Here is a 21315-nt window from a genome sequence, read left to right as displayed (position 1 = left end):
TCGTCTGACCATGGAGCTCACTACTATATCAATGCCTGCTGTTATTTTTGGCCAAAGTGGAAACTATATAGCCCCATGGGCCTCAGGGACAGCAAGAGAAATGAGAGTCTGTGACAGGACTATGGACTATGGATAAATTTGTGTGCTCACATGTTGAGCAACCGTTAGTTAAACTGATTTTATTAATACCTGCTTGTTTTGGTACAGTTAGAACCTGTAGGGTCATCCAATAATCAACATAATGGTACTCAAGATGGCTAATATCACTGTTTTGTTCACCATTAACTAGAAGTATTAGTTCATGTATGTTTAAAATGTTTAAAAAATAATACAGTAAATGTACGAGGGGGTATCAGGTCTACTGGTTAACCTGCTTTAGAATATTTAAGATGAGTGTGCGTAAGCAGTGTTTCAGGGGAATGTCGTGCCTACTAGTGCTATGAATATGACCTTCGTATTGTGACCGTTACAAGGACTGTTGTGGCTTAGTTTCTGTTATGAATGTAATGACTTTCAAGGGGGTGGATACAGTTAACCAGCTGGTGTCTGATTATCTGCAAAATATTATGAGTAAAATCATTATTTTCCCCACTAGCTGGAAAGCTGCTTGGCTGGAGATGCATCATTTCCAGTCGACAGAAACAGACACGCTCTTATTTTGGTTGGAAAGCCAACAAAAATGCAGCAGATCACTAGGTGAGGATGTGGGGTTAGGGAACCAACTTTAAATGAATGAATTATGAATTTAAATTTGACATGTGCTATTTTGTATTGCATCCCTTTGTGCTTTGTGACGTAATAACTTGTAAGACAAACACACCCTCCTCATTAGTGTGGGTGTGCTAGTTAGCTGCCATCATAGGGTGAGCTGACCTATTTCAGTGATACCCACCGGGCCTATGGCAATATCCTGGATGTAGTGTATGTTGGACAAGTGCCGACGCTAAGGAGAAACCCGACACCTTCACACTGAATGCACTTGGCAGGAAAACGCATCAGAACACTGGCTTTCTGCAGCAAATGTTGCCTGTAAATTTGTGATGAAGAGAGATGTGCAATTCTTTGTGTTAATCTGTACTGGAGTGGATATGTGTGAATTTTCTATCTTAGACTTTCTTTAAGCCTCATCCTCTCTTTTGATGTTTTTTTTTTTTTTTTTTTTTTAGGTATACATCAGAGTATAGATAATGCTCAGACATGGTGCCTTGTCAGACCCATGTGTTGCTAAAGTGGCAGGAGCACTTCAATAGCTCCTGGGCGGCAGAGGACAGCCTGCAGACAGCCAGGAGGCATGGTGCTGCCGCGCTCTACGATAAGCTCCTTCATAACAAGGAAGTGGTGACCCTCGCCCAACCTGTTCAAGAACTCGCAGGCCCACGCCTTCCGGACTTCGAATGTGAGTCCAGTGCATCTGCGGAGAAGGAAGAGTACCTGTCCTCCCTGCTTCGTAGCCAGCGATGGCTGGCTCACCGCGTGCTGACGCAAACCTCCTACACCCTGGGTCTCCACCACAGGCTGGTAGTTCTACAGAGGATCTACTATGCACTTCACAGCAAATACCATGACAAATTCCGTGTGCAGCTGCCCTCCCACTCCAAAGACAGCGGAACTGAATGTGGGCAAATTGAGCCGGCCTCAGAGCCTTTCCTACCAGGGGGAGCATCCAAAATCAAGTCGGGTACAGATGTTCTAATAGAAATGGGTGTCAGGACTGGCTTGAGTCTGCTCTTCTCGCTACTGCAGCAGAACTGGAGATACGCAGCTTCTATTCATCCAGAGTCTGTGCTTTGCAACGATGTGCTCAACACAGCGTCCTCTGTCCTGACTTCGCTGCCACCACTCTCTCTGGCTAATGAGAATAAGATCCCGTCAGTGGGTCTGGACTGCCTGGCACAGGTGGCTGACTTCCTGAAGAAGACATCGGTGAGCAGCGGGAACGGTGGCGCAGACCCGATTGGTCGTAGGCTGGCGCTGGAGCTGCTGCTCGGCCTGGCCATGCAGAGAGGCTCCCTGAAGTTTCTGCTAGAGTGGGTGGAGGTAGCCTTGGCTGCTTCTATGTCCTCTTCCACCCCTACACTGTCTTCCTCCTCCTCCTCCTCACTGAGCTCCCAGCAGTCAGCCGGTGTGGGCTTTGATGTCATCCATCAAACTCTTCTCCAAATGAGGCAATATTCGGTATGCGACTTGTTTTCATATCAGTCTTTGGAGTAATCGTACTTTTTTAATGTTACACTCGGTCACTGATGGTATTTCTTTAATTGCTTGAGATAGATTTGTCCTGCAATCATGTGATATATTGGACATATTAGTTTACAGAAGTTTAAGTACAATCAGTTCACATGCTGTGGCTCTGTTCCACTTTCAGAGTGATTTGAATTAGAGCCATGGTTGCTTCATGCGTTTATTTTTGGTAACTTTCACAGCCTTTCATGAACATACTGATAAAAGCCCCATTGTCTCTAAAGTAGGAAAATGGCTTTTCACGTTCATGCTTCTGTAGGCTGTCCTTTTCAGAAATGAAGTGTGTCATTGAAGCTTGTAGATGGGTTAATGTGCAGATAAGGATTAGGATTGAGTCAGCCTTGCTGTCCTCTATAGATATGCACATTGAATCATCCTTTAGCAGGTTAATCAGCTTTGTAATATTTCTGTACAAATGGCAACCAGAGATGGCCGTTGCCAACGACTTCATTCTATTGCACATTATTTATCACGTAGAGGTGGTCAAATTCAGTCTAAGTATTGGAGTCATAGCTGGTGCTGCTAGGCTGAATTACATTTAATTGGCCTTATCTAACAAAGTGGCTGATGAGTGTAAAAGATGAAGATTGCTCATTTGTTTCTAGTGAGACAAATAAAAGTTGAACACAGCCTGCTGCTTTCTCCACTCACTAGTGAGCCTACAAAGAGCTATGTTGTTGCCTGCTTGTCTTCAGTCTCTGTTTGATCATGCTGTGGCATGTCGCTGTTCTTAAGGAGAGAAATGTTTTTCCTTCTGATACATCAGGTTTTGAAATATTTGGTACCGAAAACAACAGACTGCAAAAACAAGTTCATTTAGTTATAAATCCAAATCTGCATGCAACATTTACATACACTGAATGTCAGATTAAAGTGAAAACGTACTATGCTGAAGGATCAACAACAACTATTTATTTCCAGGGTTTTCGTGGCGATCCCGTCAATACTCAGGTGCTTAAGAAGGATGCAGATGGACATTGTCGACTCTCCCAGGCAGCTCTCTGCTTATTTGAAGAGGTGAGTGAAGTCTAATTGACATGCATATCGACACTATTAAGAATTCATGGCCGTTTACAGTAACTGACCTGAAAGGCTTCTCTCTACGCCGACAGATTTGTAACCTAGCGTCCTACTGCCTGTGCTCATGTAGCACGGATGCAGCTGCTCCCGGCACTGAGAGCAATACAGTCATGGTGTATGTGTGGGGCAGCAACAGCAGCCATCAGCTGGCAGAGGGGACACTGGAGAAAATCCTGCTGCCAAAACTGACGCAGGGCTTCAGTGATGCCCAAATGGTATGACAAGCCACAAGGGTAGGGCTTAAACTAATTCAGTGAAATAATTAATGTTCCTATTATTTATTGAAGTTTTTACACTTGATAATCTCTAATTTTGTGGTGGTATTAATAGATTTTCCACATGCCTCACACTTGAGGTGGGTTTTGTCTTTTTAAAAAATGGTTACAGATGTTAAAAATCCCAACTGTGCTACCAAAACAAAAATTCCAAATAAAACAGGTGAAAATGCTGTCTTTGATTTGAGTGCTGTATTGAATGTGTTGTTGTGAGTTTATAAAATTGAAAGCACACCAGAACTACATTAATAAATCATTAGAATTATCTTAGCGTGCCAGTTTACATTTCCTATGCTGTCCACTTTAATCTTCTGTTAGATTGAAGCAGGCCAGTACTGCACCTTCTCTGTGTCTGCGGATGGCTCAGTGAAAGCATGTGGGAAGGGCAGCTATGGCCGTCTGGGCTTGGGGGACTCCAACAACCAGTCTATGCCCAAGAAGCTTGTACTTGAACCACACAGGAACATTAAGAAAGTGTCCTCCTCCAAGGGCTCCGATGGTCACACTTTGGCCATCACTGTCGAGGGAGAGGTGAGAAGTTAGAATGACTATTAGTAAATATTTTAAAGGTTTGCATGCGAGATTTGTGACACTACAACTGCAATATAATATGTATACACTCACCGGAGATTTTATTAGGTACATCTTTCTGGTACCAGGTTGGACTTTTGTCTAGAAACTTGCTTTAACTCTTCATGGCACAGATTCAGCAAGGTGCTGGAAACATTTATCAGAAATATTGGTCCATATTACCATGATAGCATCACACATGCATTAATGAGCAGTTGAACAGGTATACCTGATTACATTGTTAGAAAGTGATGGAGCTTTCCTGCTTTTCAAAGGCCAGTTTGGTAATATATTAAACTTCACACATTTCACACCCACTCAAACATCCGCATGTGTGGGTGATGATTTATACTTGTTTTTATTCACTGTCTTCCACTACCACTGGATTTTAATTAAACCGATTAATACGGTGTAAATTGTCAAATATTTCTTTCAGGTCTTCAGCTGGGGTGATGGAGAATATGGGAAGCTGGGCCATGGCAACAGTGCTACACAAAAGTATCCCAAAATCATACAAGGACCGCTGCTGGGCAAAGTAAGCAGGAAATGGCAGCTTGTAGGGAAAAAAAATGTTGGTAAAATGTTATGAGCCAATTGATTTTAACATAATTATAAATAAATAGTGGTGTTTTGTTGTTGTTGTTGTTGTTTTTGTTTTTTTTTTACAGGTTGTTGTTTGTGTGTCTGCTGGCTACAGACACAGTGCTGCTGTGACTAATGATGGAGAGCTTTATACATGGGGCGAAGGGGACTTTGGCAGACTCGGTACACAGCTTATTTCTCAAATTGCTCGATCTTGTCTCAGCCACTTCAAAGTGATGTCATTCCTCTGGTAGCATAGCAACAACCTCTGATGTCCTGTGTCCAGGTCAAAGTGACAGCCAAAGTCGGAACATGCCCACACTAGTGAAGGATATCAGTGGTGTCGGGCAGGTGGCCTGTGGCAGCTCCCACACCATCGCTGTGGCTCAGGATGGGCGTACTGTGTGGTCCTTTGGAGGAGGGGATAACGGTGAGTGGATGGTATACTGTTCGATTTTAACACAATTAGTGTAATTTAAGTACTTTCAAAGCAAGATTTCATGTGTGTGACAGTGCCACAGCAGTATATGTTGTGCCCTGTCATGCTCAGATATGACTCATCCTTGCAGGTAAACTGGGTCATGGAGACACCAATCGTGTGTATCGGCCCAAGGTCGTAGAATCCCTGCATGGATTCATCATCAGGAAAGTGTGTGCTGGTAGCCAGTCATCTCTGGCCCTAACCTCTGCAGGACAGGTGAGATGAAGTGTTTTTGGTGAGATTTAAATTAATTAAACTGCCTATTGCGTGTAAAGTCTTTGAAAAAACAGATTATCTAAAACTAATTTGTAGACAAAAAAGAAAAAAACTATTTGGTGAAGGCTTTTATTTTAAAGTCTTATTAACAAATGTTGCTTTCATTCTCTATTAGCACTTCTTTAGTATAAAGTTGTAGTCCTGACCATTAATTCATTAGTGTTTACCACATAATTACTACAGACAAATATTCTGTAGATGAATCCGTCAGTAATTCATAGATTTAAAAACAAAACATTTTCTTTCTTTAGGTGTTTGCGTGGGGCTGTGGCTCATGTTTAGGATGCGGCTCCTCTGAAACAACAGCTCTGAGGCCCCGGTTGATAGAAGACCTGAGCATCACCAAGATTATTGATATCTCATGTGGAGACAGCCACTGTTTGGCTCTGTCCCACGGTAAGACATCGTCAGCAGCTCACATTCCCTTAATAGATGATTATTACACTTACAATAAAAGAAATGTGCTCCAGCTGCAACGTACCTGGTTTTCTTTTCATCAGAGAACGAAGTGTATGCATGGGGAAATAACACCATGGGCCAGTGTGGGCAGGGTCACACTTCTACACCTATTTCCAAACCCAAGAAAGTGCTTGGTTTAGAGGGCGTTTCGATACAGCAAATTACAGCTGGCACTTCTCACAGTCTGGCTTGGACCGCAGTTCCAACTGACAGGTAATCCCTTAGCTAATCATTAAACCAATGTACAGTGTACCTCTGTTGCTCTGTGCTGTCCACCTGTATGACTTTAATACAGTTTGAAGCAGAATGTAAAGAAATTGGTGGAGAACCAACACTTTTAAACAGAACTGGGTTTCATATTAGTTATTAAATATTTGTGCTTCTGTTTTCAGGCAGCTTGTGGCATGGCACAGGCCCTTCTGTGTGGACTTGGAGGAGAGTACGTTCACTTATTTACGCAACTTCCTGGAAAGCTATTGTGATGGAATTAGTAACGACACCCCACCAGCTCCCTTCGTTTGTAAAAGGTGTGATATTTACATTCAGTTAGCAAAACATACTCATCTACCTCAAGGAAATTTTATTCAAACTAAAATTATATGAATTTCTCTGTGCCTCAGGGACCACCATCATTTTATTTTGCTGTGCATGAAGCTGCTGTCCATCCACTTGTCCCTGGCCCACGCTGGAGGCACTGGTGCTATGGTTCTGGGTGCTCAGGGCAGGCCCCTGAGAAACCTGCTCTTCAGGCTAATAGACACTGACATGCCAGACTCCATACAACAAGTAAGCGGACTATTTTTTTGTAGTATTCCTACAGTGACATACAGCAGTAGGGTTGTGCTGTTGCTGGTTTATAAACCAAAACATTATGGAGCTCACCAAGAACCCTATTAATCTGTGATTTTCAAGCTTCCTGGTTGAATTTAACTATAAGTCAGTTTCATAAAATATTTTGGCATGGATATTTATTCCGTGCCAGGAGCAGGGGCTGCACTCCAAGACCAGGCTTATATTCGTACCAGTTCCTTTTTCAAGTAATTCAGTTCTTATATATATTTACTTTATTTTTATTAACCTGCATTAAAAAAAGAAACACACATTTACATATTTCCATTCAGTCAAGTACTTTTACTAAACAATTCATTTCAGTTTTATTTCTCTAGCACCAAATCACAGCAACAGTCCCTTCATAGTGCTTTATATTGTAAGGTAAAGACCTAAAAACATAGAGAGAAAACTCTGTTACCATTATTTTTTCTAACTCTTCAAGGGGTATTAAGGACCTTATTATATATTTTGTCTTGTTCTGTGTGTCTGTGTTATATGTGTTATTGCAGGTTTGCAGATGATTGTATGTGGCTGTTAAATTGACATCAGTGGTTAGGGCACTATATAAATTCCAGTATACATGTATATAAACTTCATTGGAGAAAAAGTTTTACAAGCTTCCATTCTGTGTAATCAGACATGTGGCCAACCTGTTTATTTATTGAAAGAAGCACTAACTGTTGATGTCATGTATTTTGATGATGATGATGATTGTTACCCTTCCTATCAATCCTCAGGCAGTTTTGAACACGCTGTCTATTGGTGCGGCCCTGCTGTTGCCTCCACTTCGGGAGAGAACGGAGCTGCTCCTCTCACTCCTTCCTCAGGGCCCTCAGAGTTTGAATGTTCTTTCCAAAGGACAGGTATGAAGGTTCTGTTTTAGAAGCGCTGCAGTGACAGGATGTGCATTTTCCACATTTGTGTCTTACCTCTTTAGAAATAGTCTGCTTTGAATTTTTAACCACTGTTTATTTTGTGTATTTAAACTGTTTTAAATAAGAATTCATCCTTCACTGCTAGTTTTTCCTGGTTTTAGTAATGACAGTGAACTGGATAGCTAACAAATGGATGGATATTTGGAGCCAGATAACAGTGTCTGCTAAATTGATGTGCTTAGTTGGAGTGTTGCTTGGCAATGTGTTGAAGACTGCTGGAACGCTGTGAAAACAAGTGATAGTGAAATTGTTAAGACTTCTCTGCAGCAATGTTTCTGATAAATTCACATTTAAATTATGAAGAGCTAGACCATCTGTTCTTCTTCACTCTGTGTCTTTTAAAGCGTCTTCAGTTAGACATGGTCCTCAGCAGCCTTCAGGACCAGAGCCACGTAGCCTCTCTTCTAGGTTACAGCAATTTTGGAGAAGTGACAGCCCTGGGGCCTCCAGTGACTCCTTTGTCAGTCCGACAACCCTCTTCATCCAGCTCTGTTGACACCTGTGACCCTCTGCACTTAGCAGAGGTGCTGCTGAGAACCCTGCTGCTTAGTATAGGATTTTACACGGTAAGAAATAGAGGCATTTGTGTGTGTGTGTGTGTGACTTGTCTGTGAGTTAAATGGGGAAAGATTTCACTTTAGGTTGAATTAGTGCTTTCAGGGTTAATTTAGAACTTTTCTTTCCCATGTCAAATTTTGTTTTCCTAAATTTAGTAATTTTTTTTTTTTTTTTTTTAAACTCTGTTACGGATGTTTGTACTGAACTGTTGAGGTAAAGGGAGCAAAGCTGAAAGCTTTGAATTTACTAGGCCACCTACATCCCAACCCTCACCTATGGTCATGAAATCTGGGTAAAGATCAAAAGAGTAGGATCACAAATACAAGCGTTTGAAATGAATGCCCTCTGAAAGGTGGCTGGGCTCAGCCATAGAGAGGAAGGTACTGTAAGAAGCATCCACAGAGATCTTGGAGTACTGCCCCTGCTCCTGTATGTCAAAAGGACACAGATGGTTTAAGAATCTTAGGATTAGTCCTGGGTGCCTCCCTTTGGAGGTGTTCCAGGCACACTCAATCAGGAAGAAACCCCTGGGTAGACCCAGATTATGGATGGATGTTTTAATAAATAAAGACTTTAATCAATAGTGTGTCAGTGGGGTTTGATAAGTAGTTTTGTTTAAAGTTTTAGCAGCTTTTCTGAATATTGTGCACATTTTTACTGTTCAGTCAGACTGTTCCATCCATCCATTTTCTTCCGCTTTTCCGGGCCCGGGTCGCGGGGGCAGCAGCCAAAGCAGAGAAGCCCAGACCTCCCTCTCCCCAGCCACCTTCTCCAGCACCAAGACGTTCCCAGGCCAGCCAACAGATATAATCTCTCCAGCGTGTCCTGGATCTGCCCCGGGGCCTCCTTTCCGGCACTTGTATTCGTGATCTCGTTCTTTCGGTCACTACCCACAGCTCGTGACCATAGGTGAGGGTAGGGGCGTAGATCGACCGGTAAATTGAGAGCTTCACTTTTATACTCAGCTCTCTCTTCACCAATCCGTCTGTCGATCTCCCGCTCCCTTCTCCCATCACTCGTGAACAAGACCCCGAGATACTTAAACTCCTCCACTTGGGGCAGGGTCTCGTCCCTGACTCGGAGTGGGCACTCCACCCTTTTCCGGCTGAGGACCATGGCCTCAGATTTGGAGGTGCTGATTCTCATTCCCACCGCTTCACACTCGGCTGCAAACCGTTCCAAGGTGAGCTGGAGGCCATCACCCCATGAAGCCAACAGGACCACATCATCTGCAAGAAGCAGAGATGAGATCCTGAGACCACCGAAGTGAAAGCCTTCCGCCACTTGGCTACGCCTAGAAATTCTGTCCATAAAAATTATGAACAGAATCGGTGACAAAGGGCAGCCCTGGCGGACCCCATCACCCACCAGGAACAAGTCCAACTTATTGCCGGCTATGCGAACCAAGCTCTTGCAACGGTCGTATAAGGACTGAATGGCCCGTAGCAATGGGCCAGTCACCCCATACTCCCATACTCTGATCTCCACGCAATATTGCAGAGACATGTCAACCCAGACAGCCCTACAATATCCAGAGCCTTCAGGAACTTGGGGCGGACCTCGTCCACCCCAGGGGCTCTGCCACCAAGGAGTTGTTTAACTGCCTCAGTGACCTCGCCCCCAGAGATTGGCGGGTCATCCCCTTCGTCCTCAGACTCCAGTGGGATTGAGGAGATCCTTACACCGCCTGACAATTTTTTCAGTCGAAGTCAGCAGCACTCCACCCGCACTATACACAGTGCAGGTAGAACACCGCTTTCCCCCCCTGAGTCGCCTGACGGTTTGTCAGAATCTCTTCGAGGCAGTCCAAAAGTCTTTTTCCATGGTCTCTCCGAAATCCTCCCACACCCGAGTTTTTGCTTCCGTCACCGCCCGCGCCGCATTCCTGTCGGTACCTATCAGCTGCCTCCGGAGTCCCACAGGCTAACCAAGCCCGGTAGGACTCTTTCTTCAGCTTGGTGGCTCCCCTCACCTCTGGTGTCCACCATTTGGTTTGGGGATTACCACCACGACAGGCACCAACTACCTTGCGGCCGCAGCTCAGTGCAGCGGCTTCAGCAATGGAGGTGCTGAACATGGTAGTAGGACAACAGAGTCCTCAGGGGGAGCACCCTCCAGTGCCCCACCCAGGGACTCCAAGAAGGCTAGGTACTCTGAACTGCCACTCGGCAGATACACACCCCAGCCCGACGCCTCTCACCAGGGGCAACACCAGACTGAGACAGAGTCCAGCCCCTCTCCAGGAGACTGGTTCCAGAGCCCAGGACATGCGTTGAGGTGAGCCCGACTATATCTAGCCGGTACCTCTCAACCTCACGCACTAGCTCAGGCTCCTCCCCCACCAGAGAGGTGACATTCCATGTCCCAATTGCCAGTCTTGGTAGCTGGGAATCGGTCCGCCAGGACCTCCGCTCCTGGCCGCCGCCCGACTCACATATATATTTTTCTATGTTTACATTTAATTTCAAATCATCTATTTTTGTATTTAGCTATCTCACACACTGATCCTTTGTTCCTGTTCTTCCTAATGCTTTCTGTTGGTCTTTATCTTCATACAGGAGCAGCAATTTGGGGAACTGGAAAAAAACAGCGACAAGCAGCTTGTTGGCGATAGTCAGGGACAAATGGATCCTCCCTCTCACTTTCACCAGCTGCTTTCTGGACTTCACAAACACCTGCTTGCTCATTGCTACATCAGTTCCAGCCCCGAGGTAAACAAGGAACTCTGCCAAATGTGAAGGAAAATGAGTGGTACCTCATCAGAAATGAGCACTTCAGTAGAAAGCAAATGACACATTTCTAAATGTTTCAGGGTACAATGTGCTGGCATACCAAACCTAGTATTTTACGCAGTGTTCTTAGTATTGTAGTTGCATTTAAGTTTGCATTTTTGGCTCTGTAGGATGACAGCAGTGTAGCACTGCTTCGTGAGCATCTTTACCTGCTGCTTCCCTGCGCTACTGAGACCCTCAGGAGATCAACCAAATTGTTAAAGGAGATTGCCCCAGACAAACAAATCATCAAAAAGCTGCAAGGTAAGAAAAATGGTTTTGGTGTTTGGCAAGTGTGCGCTATTTCCACCTAGCTACACCACTTAAAAAGGGATTTATTTACAAAAAACACAAAATCACTTTTCTTCTAATCATTTATACATCTGAAAAGTAATTTTTAATCTCTACTTGGCTGCTATATTTATTGTTTATGTTTATCATCACTTCAGTTAGTTTAATCCCTTTACTTCTCTCACCTCTTGTCCCAGTGGTGTTATACAATTCAGTGTCTGGCAGCCTTCTGTGCCAAGTAATGTACTCCTTGCTCCTGCTGCCCCTGGGCACAGTTCAACCTTTGCTGAGCCATCTACTAGGCTTGCTGGAGCAGCTCAATGACTTCAACAGGTTGCTGCCAGAGACTGTCTTGCTGGAGGAACAAGAACTAGGAGTGAAAGATCAGAAAACCTGCTCAGGTAAGCTCAATGCCCCTTAGATTTATGCTGGACATTTATTTCTTTAGCATTGTTTGCTGCATTATTACACTAGACCAATCTAATCTCAAGTGATATTTTTTATAGATAAAAGTGAAGAAAACACAAGCATTGGGCCGCAGGAGGAGGAGGAGTGCAGATGGGCCTGGCTGTTGGACCTGGAAAGGTCTGTAGCGCTGGCAGTTGGCCGCTGCCTCGGTGGTATGCTGCAAGGCTCACCACTGTCCCTCCAGGAGAAAGCGTCAGAGGTCTGGCTATCAAATGTCCTCTTCAGGAATGGCCTGGAGATGGACTTTGAACAGCTGGGTAGGAAAACATGCTGTTGGCTCTTCAGGTTTTCACATGTGCAAATGCTTCGTAAATCCTTAATGCAAGATTTATTTTGCACCATATTACCATGATCGGTTTGGTAATAATAAAAGCCTTCATTTAGCTGTGCCAAATGGCATTAGTTATTATTAATAGCTCCAGGCCAAATGGATATTACAGTCACGACAATTTTTTTAGATTTAGGCTCAATTCCGATTTTTTTGATCAAATTCGATTTTTTTTGTCTGCTTGTTCACACTATAAATAAAATGCGACAGCAAACGCGCTCTAGTGTGAACGCTCAAAGCGGCCCGCATGCGCAAAAGAAGACGTCACACACAACGCGCTCTGTTTAGACCCAGAGCAAACAATATTGTTTGACTGATGGCCCTTAATATAAAGACTTCGGACTTTACGTTTCCCAATTTTTGCTTTAAGTTATTTTGTTATTTACATAATAATGTAGATAACCTAATAATTATCCTTATTGCTGTTTTAGAGAGGAGCGGTGCTTCAAAGGATAGTTGCAGATTTCTGTCAGAATCTGCAGACTATACAGTACAAATAAAATGTTCACGTTGTCTTCCCAACAGTTTAACTGACATCTACACTGGATGGCCAGGAAGTGTTCGCGATGTCTTCTCGGGCACTTCTCCGGAGCTAATAATTGGCATCTGTCTTGTGTCAGCGACGTAAAAGACGGATTTAATGTGACATGACCGTTCAAACAGCAGTCGCTTTCTAAAACATTGGATATGTATCGGATTCAGTACCACATACGAAAGTGACCCAGATCGGATTTGAAAATAATCGGATTTGTGCCGTTCACACTGTCATACCATGATTGGCTATGGGTCGCATAGGGTCAAAAAAATCGGATTTGATGCGCTTTCGCCTGCAGTGTGAACGTAGCCTTAGTCACGATAAAAATATATACATTTAAGATACTGTGCCACACAGAAGCCTGACCTTTTTTAATTAAAGGTATCATTATTGTTATTCTTAAAGAACAAAGAAAATAGTCTGAGTTAATCCTGAGCAGTTTTCATTAACATTCTACATGTTGCTTTAATCTGTAGACTCAAGCATGACATGGCTGACCGAGGTAGTGCTGCTGGGCAGTACTGATGCCAGACTCACTGAGCTGAGCTTGACTGAAGAAACCCGGACTTTACTGGAACTGGCACTGGGCTCATCCAGAGGACTTGCAGGTGGCATATGGCAGAAGATGGAGGATTATGCCCACGGCAAAGGTACTTGTGCTTGTTTATGTGTATAATTTTGAAAGTGTATATTGTTAATAATACAGCTTATATTGAACTAACTTCCTATTTTGAGAATCTTGTATGGATGTTTTTAAATTTTGGTTAAAATGTGGAAAGTTTTTCTTTGTGTCTTTTTAAAATTGATCTGTATTGATTGCTTCGATAGCAGAATGGGAGAATGGAGGCTCTTCAGGTGATTGTTTGCTGCAAATTGTGTGCCGCTGCTGTCTGGCTGCTCTCCTGAAACACACGGGCCTGCAGAGTGAGGCCTGTTGGCAGGACAGGTCAGTTTACTGAAGCAGTCAAAGATCTATTGGACAACACTGAAGGGGTTTCTAGTATGTCAAACTTTTTCTTTCTGCCTCAGTGTATATTATTGTATAACCTGTTCCACTGTGTTTATCTACTCTGCTGAGACAGCCATGAGCCCTGTGAGATGCTGTTTGATGTCTATGAAACCGTTTATAAAATCAGAAGTGCTCTGATGACCCTCAAAAGCAGTTCAAGGATGACACAAGTAGAAGCATCTACCAAACAGGTACCATTACAGTATAATTAAATATATGTAATCCTGATTTCATTTAACAAATTTGTAAACAGTTTATCGAAAATGTATGTTTTTGTAAATACTGCTGCATGATTGTGATTAGCTTCATTTCTGTCCATTAATTGATTTTTAACTTACAGTAATCTGATCATTTTTATCAGGTAAAATTACAGATATGTATTTAAAGCATTTACTTAAACTGCAGATCTCTCAGTCTCCTCAAAGTCCTGATGTGGAAAGGCAAGAGCCATGTACCTCAGTGGAGCAGGTGGGGAAGGATAATGAGCAGCAATCAGTAGGACACTGTAGCCGGGAGGTGCAGGTGCCCCCGTCACCCGCAGCAAACCACAACCAGGAAGAGGTTGCAGACGATGACAGATTTAGCAGTCGTGTTTACCTGTCAGGTTAGAAATGCAAACTGTATTTGTTCTTATTCTAATAAACAGCACAGCCACACACACAGAAAGAAATATGACACATCTTATTTTCACACATCTTTCGATGTCCCTGCAGAAGTCCTAGAATCATTCATGGCCACTCGGGAAGCCATGCAAGTGCAGCAGAATGTGACAGTCTACGAGTCATTCGGCACTTCCACCCTTCAGAGCAGCGTGGAGAGCCCCGTCAGTCCTGAGGGAGAGCCTGATTCCAAGCAGCAGTGGGAGAAGAATGGGGAATCTGAGGAAAGCTTGTCTTTCCCTGCTGCCTGCCATCTGGTGGTGTCCCGATGCCTCTTCCTTCTGCTGGGGGTCAGGCCTGCTTGGGTGGAACCCAGCGAAAGGGAGAACGTTCAGGCTGTGAACACTGGAGGGAGGTAAAGACTGTGGTATGCAGTGTGTGTTTGTTTTAGTGTATTTGTGTTCTGTGTTAGCAGTTTTTGCACTAACTGTCCACAACATCTAACTTTCAGGAAATTGTCAGCAGAATCCCTTACAGTCACTGTCAGTGGAAGAAAACAGGTCAATATTGTACTATCAAAATCTTCTATCAGAATTTGGCTTTACAGCTCTTCATCAGCATTAATATACTGCTCTTATGTCTTATTTAGTCTGATCAGTCCAAAAACACCTCTGGATCTGCAAGGAATAAAATGGGTAGGTGGAAAGTTCAGATCATCTACTGTATAGTCTGATTATGTTATAATCGACATTTTCAGGCAGTTCTTTTGTACGCTGTCGTTAAGAGATGGTATAGACACTGATTGTTCTACTAAAAACACAAACCCAGACAGCTCAAGTCTGGGTTTGTCAGGTAAATTATTGTCAGGTAACCCTTGGGAAACAAGACCCAAGTGCTCTTTTGCACAAAATGGGACTTGGGGATTTGTATTTCAACATTTTCTTTAAAAATAACATGAGAATTTGTAGCAGGCCGAATAAATAAAGACTGATCACATTAGGCAAAACCTTTTGATCAATATGACAGCCTGACTGTTTTAACTGTTCTGCATAATCTAATAATATTGAATAATTTAATAGCTTGTTGCCTGTCAAGTCAAGATAATATCCAGAAAAAGATGTTAAGAGAATGAATGAGATGTTTTATAGTCCTTCATACAAGAGCCTCTCTTTGCTCTAGGTTTACCTCTGTGTTCTTTGGGGATAATGAAAGATGCTTGGGATCGCCTGCGACAGTGCATCAGCCCGTCCAGCACCATGTCCCACTACAGCAACAACACTTTGCCTATTCTTAACCAGGTGTTTCATTTTGTCTGTGGAAGCCTGGCCCATTTATCGCCCTCCTCAACGGTGTTTTCCCCTGGTCAGAGTTGTAGTCAGGCAGATCCAAAGTCTATTACTTTTGCCATTATGCAGCAGCAACAGCGGGCTGAGGTAATTCAAATTTTTCTTTTATATGACAAATTATTAATTGATGCTGTTTGTTGTGGGCCCAAAATGGTGTTCTGTAAGGAACTTGAAAGTCTCTTATGATCTACAAACTCTGTCTGTTTTGATCAGATGCGGCTGGAGGCCTTGTGTCAGATGTCAGCCTTTCTGTCTAAGATGGAAGAAAAGAGCTGTGAATCCACAGCATCCAACCAGTTTCCTGCTTTGTTGCAGTCTGTGCAGCTGCAGTTCCTGTCTGGATGCTTTGCTTTAGGAACACAAATCATTGGCTCCCACTCTGCTAATTATGAGACTCAGCACTACATGGTACATCTTATAGTTATATGGAAAGACGTTTAGAAGTAATGAATATGCTTTCTAATCTGGATGGAGAAGAGAAAGACACTGAAAATTGTAGCCATGCTTCATTTTGCTTTCCCCCCTCTTTTCTCAATGCAGTGTGGCACACATTCAGCTTCTTTGGATACACAGAGAGAGTTACAGTCTGCAGCCCACACCTTCTACCAGCAAGTGGTGCGTGTTCTTAAACACAGAGTCCTGTTTGAAAGAAAACATCCAGGTAGGTTTTTTCTTACACAGTGTTGCGGTGTTTAGGTTTTAATATATATTTGATATTTATATTTAACATATTGTCTCTGTCACACTCAGGTTCTTGCCAGCACCTTCTTCTTGCCACAATGTTTGCACTGAATTTCCATTACCAGCCTGTGGATCTGGTGCTAGTCATCAAATGTGGCATCCTGGAAATTCTTTCCACGCTGACCAACAACAGCTGTGTGCTGATCAACCAGAGCTGGTTTGCAGCTACAGCGTCTGGATCTATGCTATTAGGTGGAGCCGTGAGGCTCGCTTGTGCCCGCCTGCTTCAGATATTGACTGTAGCTGCAAGGTGAGAATGAAGAGGTTATCAAAACATAAATAAATAAATAAACAAAGTATATATAAATTACTAGTTCTTTTATTTTCTTTACCCTTGTCTAAAAATGTTCATAAAAATTTAACCTGTGCTTATAGCTCGTGTGAGGATTTGCTGCCTATCGATGTATCCCAGGCCCTTATGGAGGTGATGTGTGAGCAGCTTCAGAACATCTTGTACAATTTCCACCAGCAACAGATAGCAGAGATGGGAACAGCCGAGAAAACCGATGTGGACTCCTACACAAATCTAGTCGGTGGGGCAAATTTAGAAATAATAAATGGCGGATATGGCATTTGTAAAACCATTAAATCAAGTCACCCCTCTGAGCATGTTCTTCCTTCTCTTTATGTTGTTTTAGGAGCAGAAAACAGCAAAGTAGTTGAATCCCAGCTTGCGGATTTCTTGGTGTTTCTGAGGCGTGTACTGTCATTAAGAGTAATGAAAAGACTTTCTACATTTATAAGATGGATCGATCCACTCATGGCCATTATTTCACACAAGTGCTCTTTAGGTAAGGCAAATAAAAAAAACAAACAAACAAAAAAATATGTGTTAATACTGTTAAGAATGCACATTGCTTTTAAAATTAATATCACAAAACTCTGCTCTTCAGGATCTCCACGCTTCCAGAACCTCCGCACTAAACTTCTGACCTTCCACGTTTTAGAACGACTGTTACCTGCTTGTTCTGAGCCCGTTCACATTGAACAGGTTTGATGTAAACATGTAAATATAGTAAATGCAACAATTGAACAAAATAGGTCAAGAATACTTGAGTGTTCTGAACAGTACCAAGTTGGCATGACATGTTAAAGGTGATGAATGCAGGATTACCCACTTGTATTTTTCCCTGTTTTCTTGTAGATTGTTAAACAACTCTTTCAGCTCTTGTCTGTTTATATGTGGGAGGAGCCTCTAAGTCAGAGCAACCATGAAGAAATGCCTGAAAAAGACAAAGGGGTAAGACATTATGAACACCATGTACTGCGTTACATATTAATAAAGCTGCAGCTTCTTATCGGCTCATCTTAAGCATGTGCACTTCTCTGTATGTCTCACTTATGTTTTATTATTTGTTTTTACTGTGATCTGAAGTGATAGGAGTCATTTTTTGTTTTTTTTAACTGTCCTTTCCCTGCACTGTAGACTGATAACCTTTTGAGGGAAACGGTTACACAAAATAATACTACACACCCTTAAACTTGTGTGTTTTTATTTGCTCGTGTTTTATACTGTCTTGATTTGCAGAAAAGAAATCATGTCTGTTGCATAAACAATCCTCATCTTTGTATTTAAAACATTAGATTACATTTGAGTATTTTTGCAGTCTATTAAATTTTTCATCCAGCCAAACAAAAGCCACATAAAAATGTCAAAAAGTGCCTTCACTTTTTCTCTGTTGAAAATAGCCAAGTATAGCAGTAATCCAAGAGGAAATGCTGTTTACGGCAAAATGAAATGCTTTCCTGGCAGCAATGAAACTGAAAACAGTGGGGCCACTCGATGGAACAGATGGGCCTGTTCTCTGTGGTAGGCTGAGATGAAAAGTGTCAGAGGATAGAAATATACAAGTAGGATTAATTATCAATATTATTACATCAGGATTGTGAAATGAATTTTAATAATTCAAATAAAACTAAACTCTATAATGTTTTATTATATATTTATTATTTCATGAAAATGGGATTTTCCTGTCTTTGTTTATTTTCAGTTTAACTTTCAGTCATGTACTTCTAGTTTTATTTTATTTTATGTTTTAGAATTAATGTGTGATTTCTGATTTGTCTTAGTGTGTTGTCCACAGGAGTTACCACCCTCTGTATGTAGAAACACTTCATCATTAACATCTTTTCATTGACACACATTATATTGCAATATTTGCTTAAGATTACTTTTGCAGAGGAGGTTATTTTTTTAGTAGTGTTTGCGCCTGTGCGTGTCACTCTATGAACACAATAGCTCGAAAAGTTTGGAATTCATTCTGATAAAGCTGCAGGGGTGTAGAGGGGTCATGTTAACAGTCCATTGAAACTTCACCTCTATCCACCAAGGTCGTCAAGGTCAACTTAACGATTTATTGGTAAAAACGTTTTTTAACAAGCCTTAAAACTTCCATTCTTCCAAGTGTGATGTGTATTGTCAACATACAGAAAGTACTGTTTAAAGATTTAAAATATCATGTCACATTTGACTTCTGACCTCTCCTTGTTGAGGTCAATTGCTTAATCCGAAGGTCAAAGTTATAATAATGCTATATAATGTTATATATAAACATTAATTTGGACCTCTGACCTCTTCTTCAAGGTCTGTCTTTAAAGTCTGTGGATCTTTAGATCTTCAGATTTTACTGCCTCTCTTTGTACTGGCAATGTTTAGGAAATGATACTGGAGTATGTGGTTTCCAAATACCACATTGTAGTTTGGACCACAACAAAAAGATTTGACCTCTGATCTTACTTTTCCATTTCACATCTGCCTGTATTTCAAGTTGATCCCAAAATGATTTTTTTTTTTTTACTCCACAACAAACTTCTGTAAGTGCAATTAAAAAGAACAAAGAAAACAACATTAATATATAAATTAAGTGTTTAATACATAAAATACATGTTTAATATTTTATCAAATGTTTAATTATGTATCAAATCCATTGTTTCGTAGAATCCTGGCAGCTACGATGAATGTATTCCCATTGGAGATTTTTCCTTTGACCCACACAAACTTATGTGCTGTTCTCTGGAGAGCGGGAACATCCTCTCACATGGTTCTGGAGGGAAAGGCTACGGTTTGGCAACCACTGCCATTACCTCTGGCTGTTTTATATGGAAGGTGAGTACTAGTTTACTCTGTACATGGACCACAATTACACAGTTCAGTTGTTATATTAAATATTAATTGTAGTTTATAAATTAGAATTCACCACACTATGCCGCTTCTCTCCACAGTTCTACATTACCAAAGAGAATAGAGGCAACGAGGGAACGTGTGTTGGTGTTTCTCGCTGGCCAGTTAGAGATCACAACCACCATACAACTACAGATATGTGGCTGTATCGTGCTTATAGTGGCAACCTTTACCATGGAGGGGAACTGGTGCGCACACTTCCCTCCTTTACACAGGGTGACACCATCACCTGCATCCTGGACATGGAGGCTCATACTGTATCATTTGCTAAGAATGACAAGGTTTGGTCAAATATATACCGTCAGTATTCCTCAGATTGAGTCCTGTGCTTGTTTAATCTTTGTCCGCCTGTTTTCTTTTTCTTTTAGGAGCCAAAGTTGGCATTTGAAAGTGTGGTCGCTAATGAACTATATCCTTGTGTGTTATTCTACAGCAGTAACCCTGGAGAGAAGGTACTCGGTGTACTGCACAGATTTATTAGATTTATTATTTAATTGAATCAGATTTATAATAAGCATGGGTAACGTTAAATATCTGGAAACACAAGCAGCTACGCATACAGGCTTTGACCAAACATCATATTACTGGATAATTGCTGCACTGCGCTATACATGGAAAAAACTTATGTTTCAAAAATATTTTGTACTGCAAAACCCCCCAAACACATGAAATTCTGTACTCGTCACAGGTGGCTCTGAGTGATCTCCAGATGAGAGGCATGCCCAGCAGTCTGCTTCCTGGAGACCCACTCTGCAGCCCCCGGGCTACTGTTCTACTCGAGTCAACAGTGCATCTGCTGCGTCGGCTCCACCAGTGTGACCAGTGGTCCCCGCACATAAACCAGTATATTCATACCCACCTGGAGCTCATTGGTCCCCTGCTGAGAGAAGATAACTCAGGAAACTTCAGTACAGGTCATTTACCCCCTTAAATAGTGATTCTGCCTCTGTTTTCTTTTAGGTTTTTAATCTTTTATTATTTAAAAAGTTAAGTAACACTTTGCTAGTATAGAAAACTCTCTATTCATCTGTCTGTATTTATCTGTAATGAGAAAGACTGATGGGCATTAATTCAGATATTACAGTGGTCCCTTATCGCGGGAGTAACGTTCCAAAAATAACGCGCGATAGGTGAAATCCATGAAGTAGCCAACTTTATTTTTTACAATTATTATAGATGTTTTAAGGCTGTAAAACCCCTCACTACACACTTTATACACTTTTCTCAGACAGGCATGAATATGTTCACACTTTTCTCTCTTGTTTAAACTCTCTCAAAGTTCAAACCGTAGAAAAATAAGTCCAGTATTATAGAATGAAACCAAAGGAACCCGCAGGTGCAAAACGTTTCGTGGACATTGTTGTGTTTGTTGGGTAGAAAACATACAGTACAGCACTTCAGAGTCACACTGCTAGCGATCGAAGATTGTAAATTGTAAATTTGACAAGCTGAATGCATTCTGTACTGTACAAGAGACACAGCACGAGATTGGCTGTAGACCATTGTCAATCAATCAGGACGCAGAACACAGTGCGCTGGAAAAAAAACAAAAAATAAAAACCATGGAAAAGTCCATACAAATAAATCTGAGAAACAGCGAGGCCGCATAAGGTGAACCGCGTTATAGCAAGGGACCACTGAATCTGTATACAAATGTAGGGATGTACACCAACTGCAGTATTAATTAATCTTTAAACAAGCTGCTTTCCCCACACTGGTCTATTTATTTATTTCAAAATAATACTAACCCCTTATGTT

The 21315-nt window shown here is 42.0% G+C and overlaps 1 protein-coding gene across 9 annotated transcripts in view; it reads left to right on the top strand.

Moving 5' to 3' along the window:
- LOC102788428 (putative E3 ubiquitin-protein ligase HERC1) overlaps positions 1 to 21315 on the top strand; it is a 40121-nt gene that overhangs the window by 1285 nt on the left and 17521 nt on the right. For 5 of the 9 annotated variants that reach the window (XM_006789072.2, XM_035907020.2, XM_006789074.2 and 2 more), the window contains exons 2-38: positions 1167 to 2175; positions 3163 to 3258; positions 3354 to 3536; positions 3915 to 4127; positions 4603 to 4701; positions 4835 to 4931; positions 5035 to 5178; positions 5318 to 5445; positions 5757 to 5901; positions 6006 to 6177; positions 6357 to 6491; positions 6585 to 6750; positions 7533 to 7658; positions 8075 to 8296; positions 10847 to 10999; positions 11191 to 11323; positions 11548 to 11751; positions 11857 to 12075; positions 13158 to 13331; positions 13510 to 13627; positions 13764 to 13881; positions 14096 to 14294; positions 14404 to 14704; positions 14801 to 14849; positions 14939 to 14984; positions 15469 to 15722; positions 15849 to 16043; positions 16176 to 16296; positions 16386 to 16626; positions 16752 to 16909; positions 17015 to 17167; positions 17270 to 17367; positions 17521 to 17616; positions 19315 to 19482; positions 19599 to 19838; positions 19926 to 20009; positions 20246 to 20471. In XM_006789072.2, coding sequence (XP_006789135.2) covers positions 1198 to 2175; positions 3163 to 3258; positions 3354 to 3536; positions 3915 to 4127; positions 4603 to 4701; positions 4835 to 4931; positions 5035 to 5178; positions 5318 to 5445; positions 5757 to 5901; positions 6006 to 6177; positions 6357 to 6491; positions 6585 to 6750; positions 7533 to 7658; positions 8075 to 8296; positions 10847 to 10999; positions 11191 to 11323; positions 11548 to 11751; positions 11857 to 12075; positions 13158 to 13331; positions 13510 to 13627; positions 13764 to 13881; positions 14096 to 14294; positions 14404 to 14704; positions 14801 to 14849; positions 14939 to 14984; positions 15469 to 15722; positions 15849 to 16043; positions 16176 to 16296; positions 16386 to 16626; positions 16752 to 16909; positions 17015 to 17167; positions 17270 to 17367; positions 17521 to 17616; positions 19315 to 19482; positions 19599 to 19838; positions 19926 to 20009; positions 20246 to 20471 — 6652 coding nt within the window. In that variant the 5' untranslated portion in view covers positions 1167 to 1197. Of the gene's footprint in view, positions 1 to 595; positions 697 to 1166; positions 2176 to 3162; positions 3259 to 3353; positions 3537 to 3914; positions 4128 to 4602; positions 4702 to 4834; positions 4932 to 5034; positions 5179 to 5317; positions 5446 to 5756; positions 5902 to 6005; positions 6178 to 6356; positions 6492 to 6584; positions 6751 to 7532; positions 7659 to 8074; positions 8297 to 10846; positions 11000 to 11190; positions 11324 to 11547; positions 11752 to 11856; positions 12076 to 13157; positions 13332 to 13509; positions 13628 to 13763; positions 13882 to 14095; positions 14295 to 14403; positions 14705 to 14800; positions 14850 to 14938; positions 14985 to 15468; positions 15723 to 15848; positions 16044 to 16175; positions 16297 to 16385; positions 16627 to 16751; positions 16910 to 17014; positions 17168 to 17269; positions 17368 to 17520; positions 17617 to 19314; positions 19483 to 19598; positions 19839 to 19925; positions 20010 to 20245; positions 20472 to 21315 lie in introns of all 9 variants that reach the window. The other 4 variants (XM_006789070.3, XM_006789071.3, XM_087843776.1 and 1 more) reach the window with 2 other exon arrangements.

This window comes from Neolamprologus brichardi, chromosome 7 (genome assembly GCF_056152115.1).
Source record: "Neolamprologus brichardi isolate AB-2024 chromosome 7, ASM5615211v1, whole genome shotgun sequence".
Lineage (NCBI taxonomy): Eukaryota > Metazoa > Chordata > Actinopteri > Cichliformes > Cichlidae > Neolamprologus > Neolamprologus brichardi.
The sequence above is the reverse complement of the archived record's forward strand: the minus strand, read 5'-3'. Positions and strand labels throughout refer to the sequence as shown.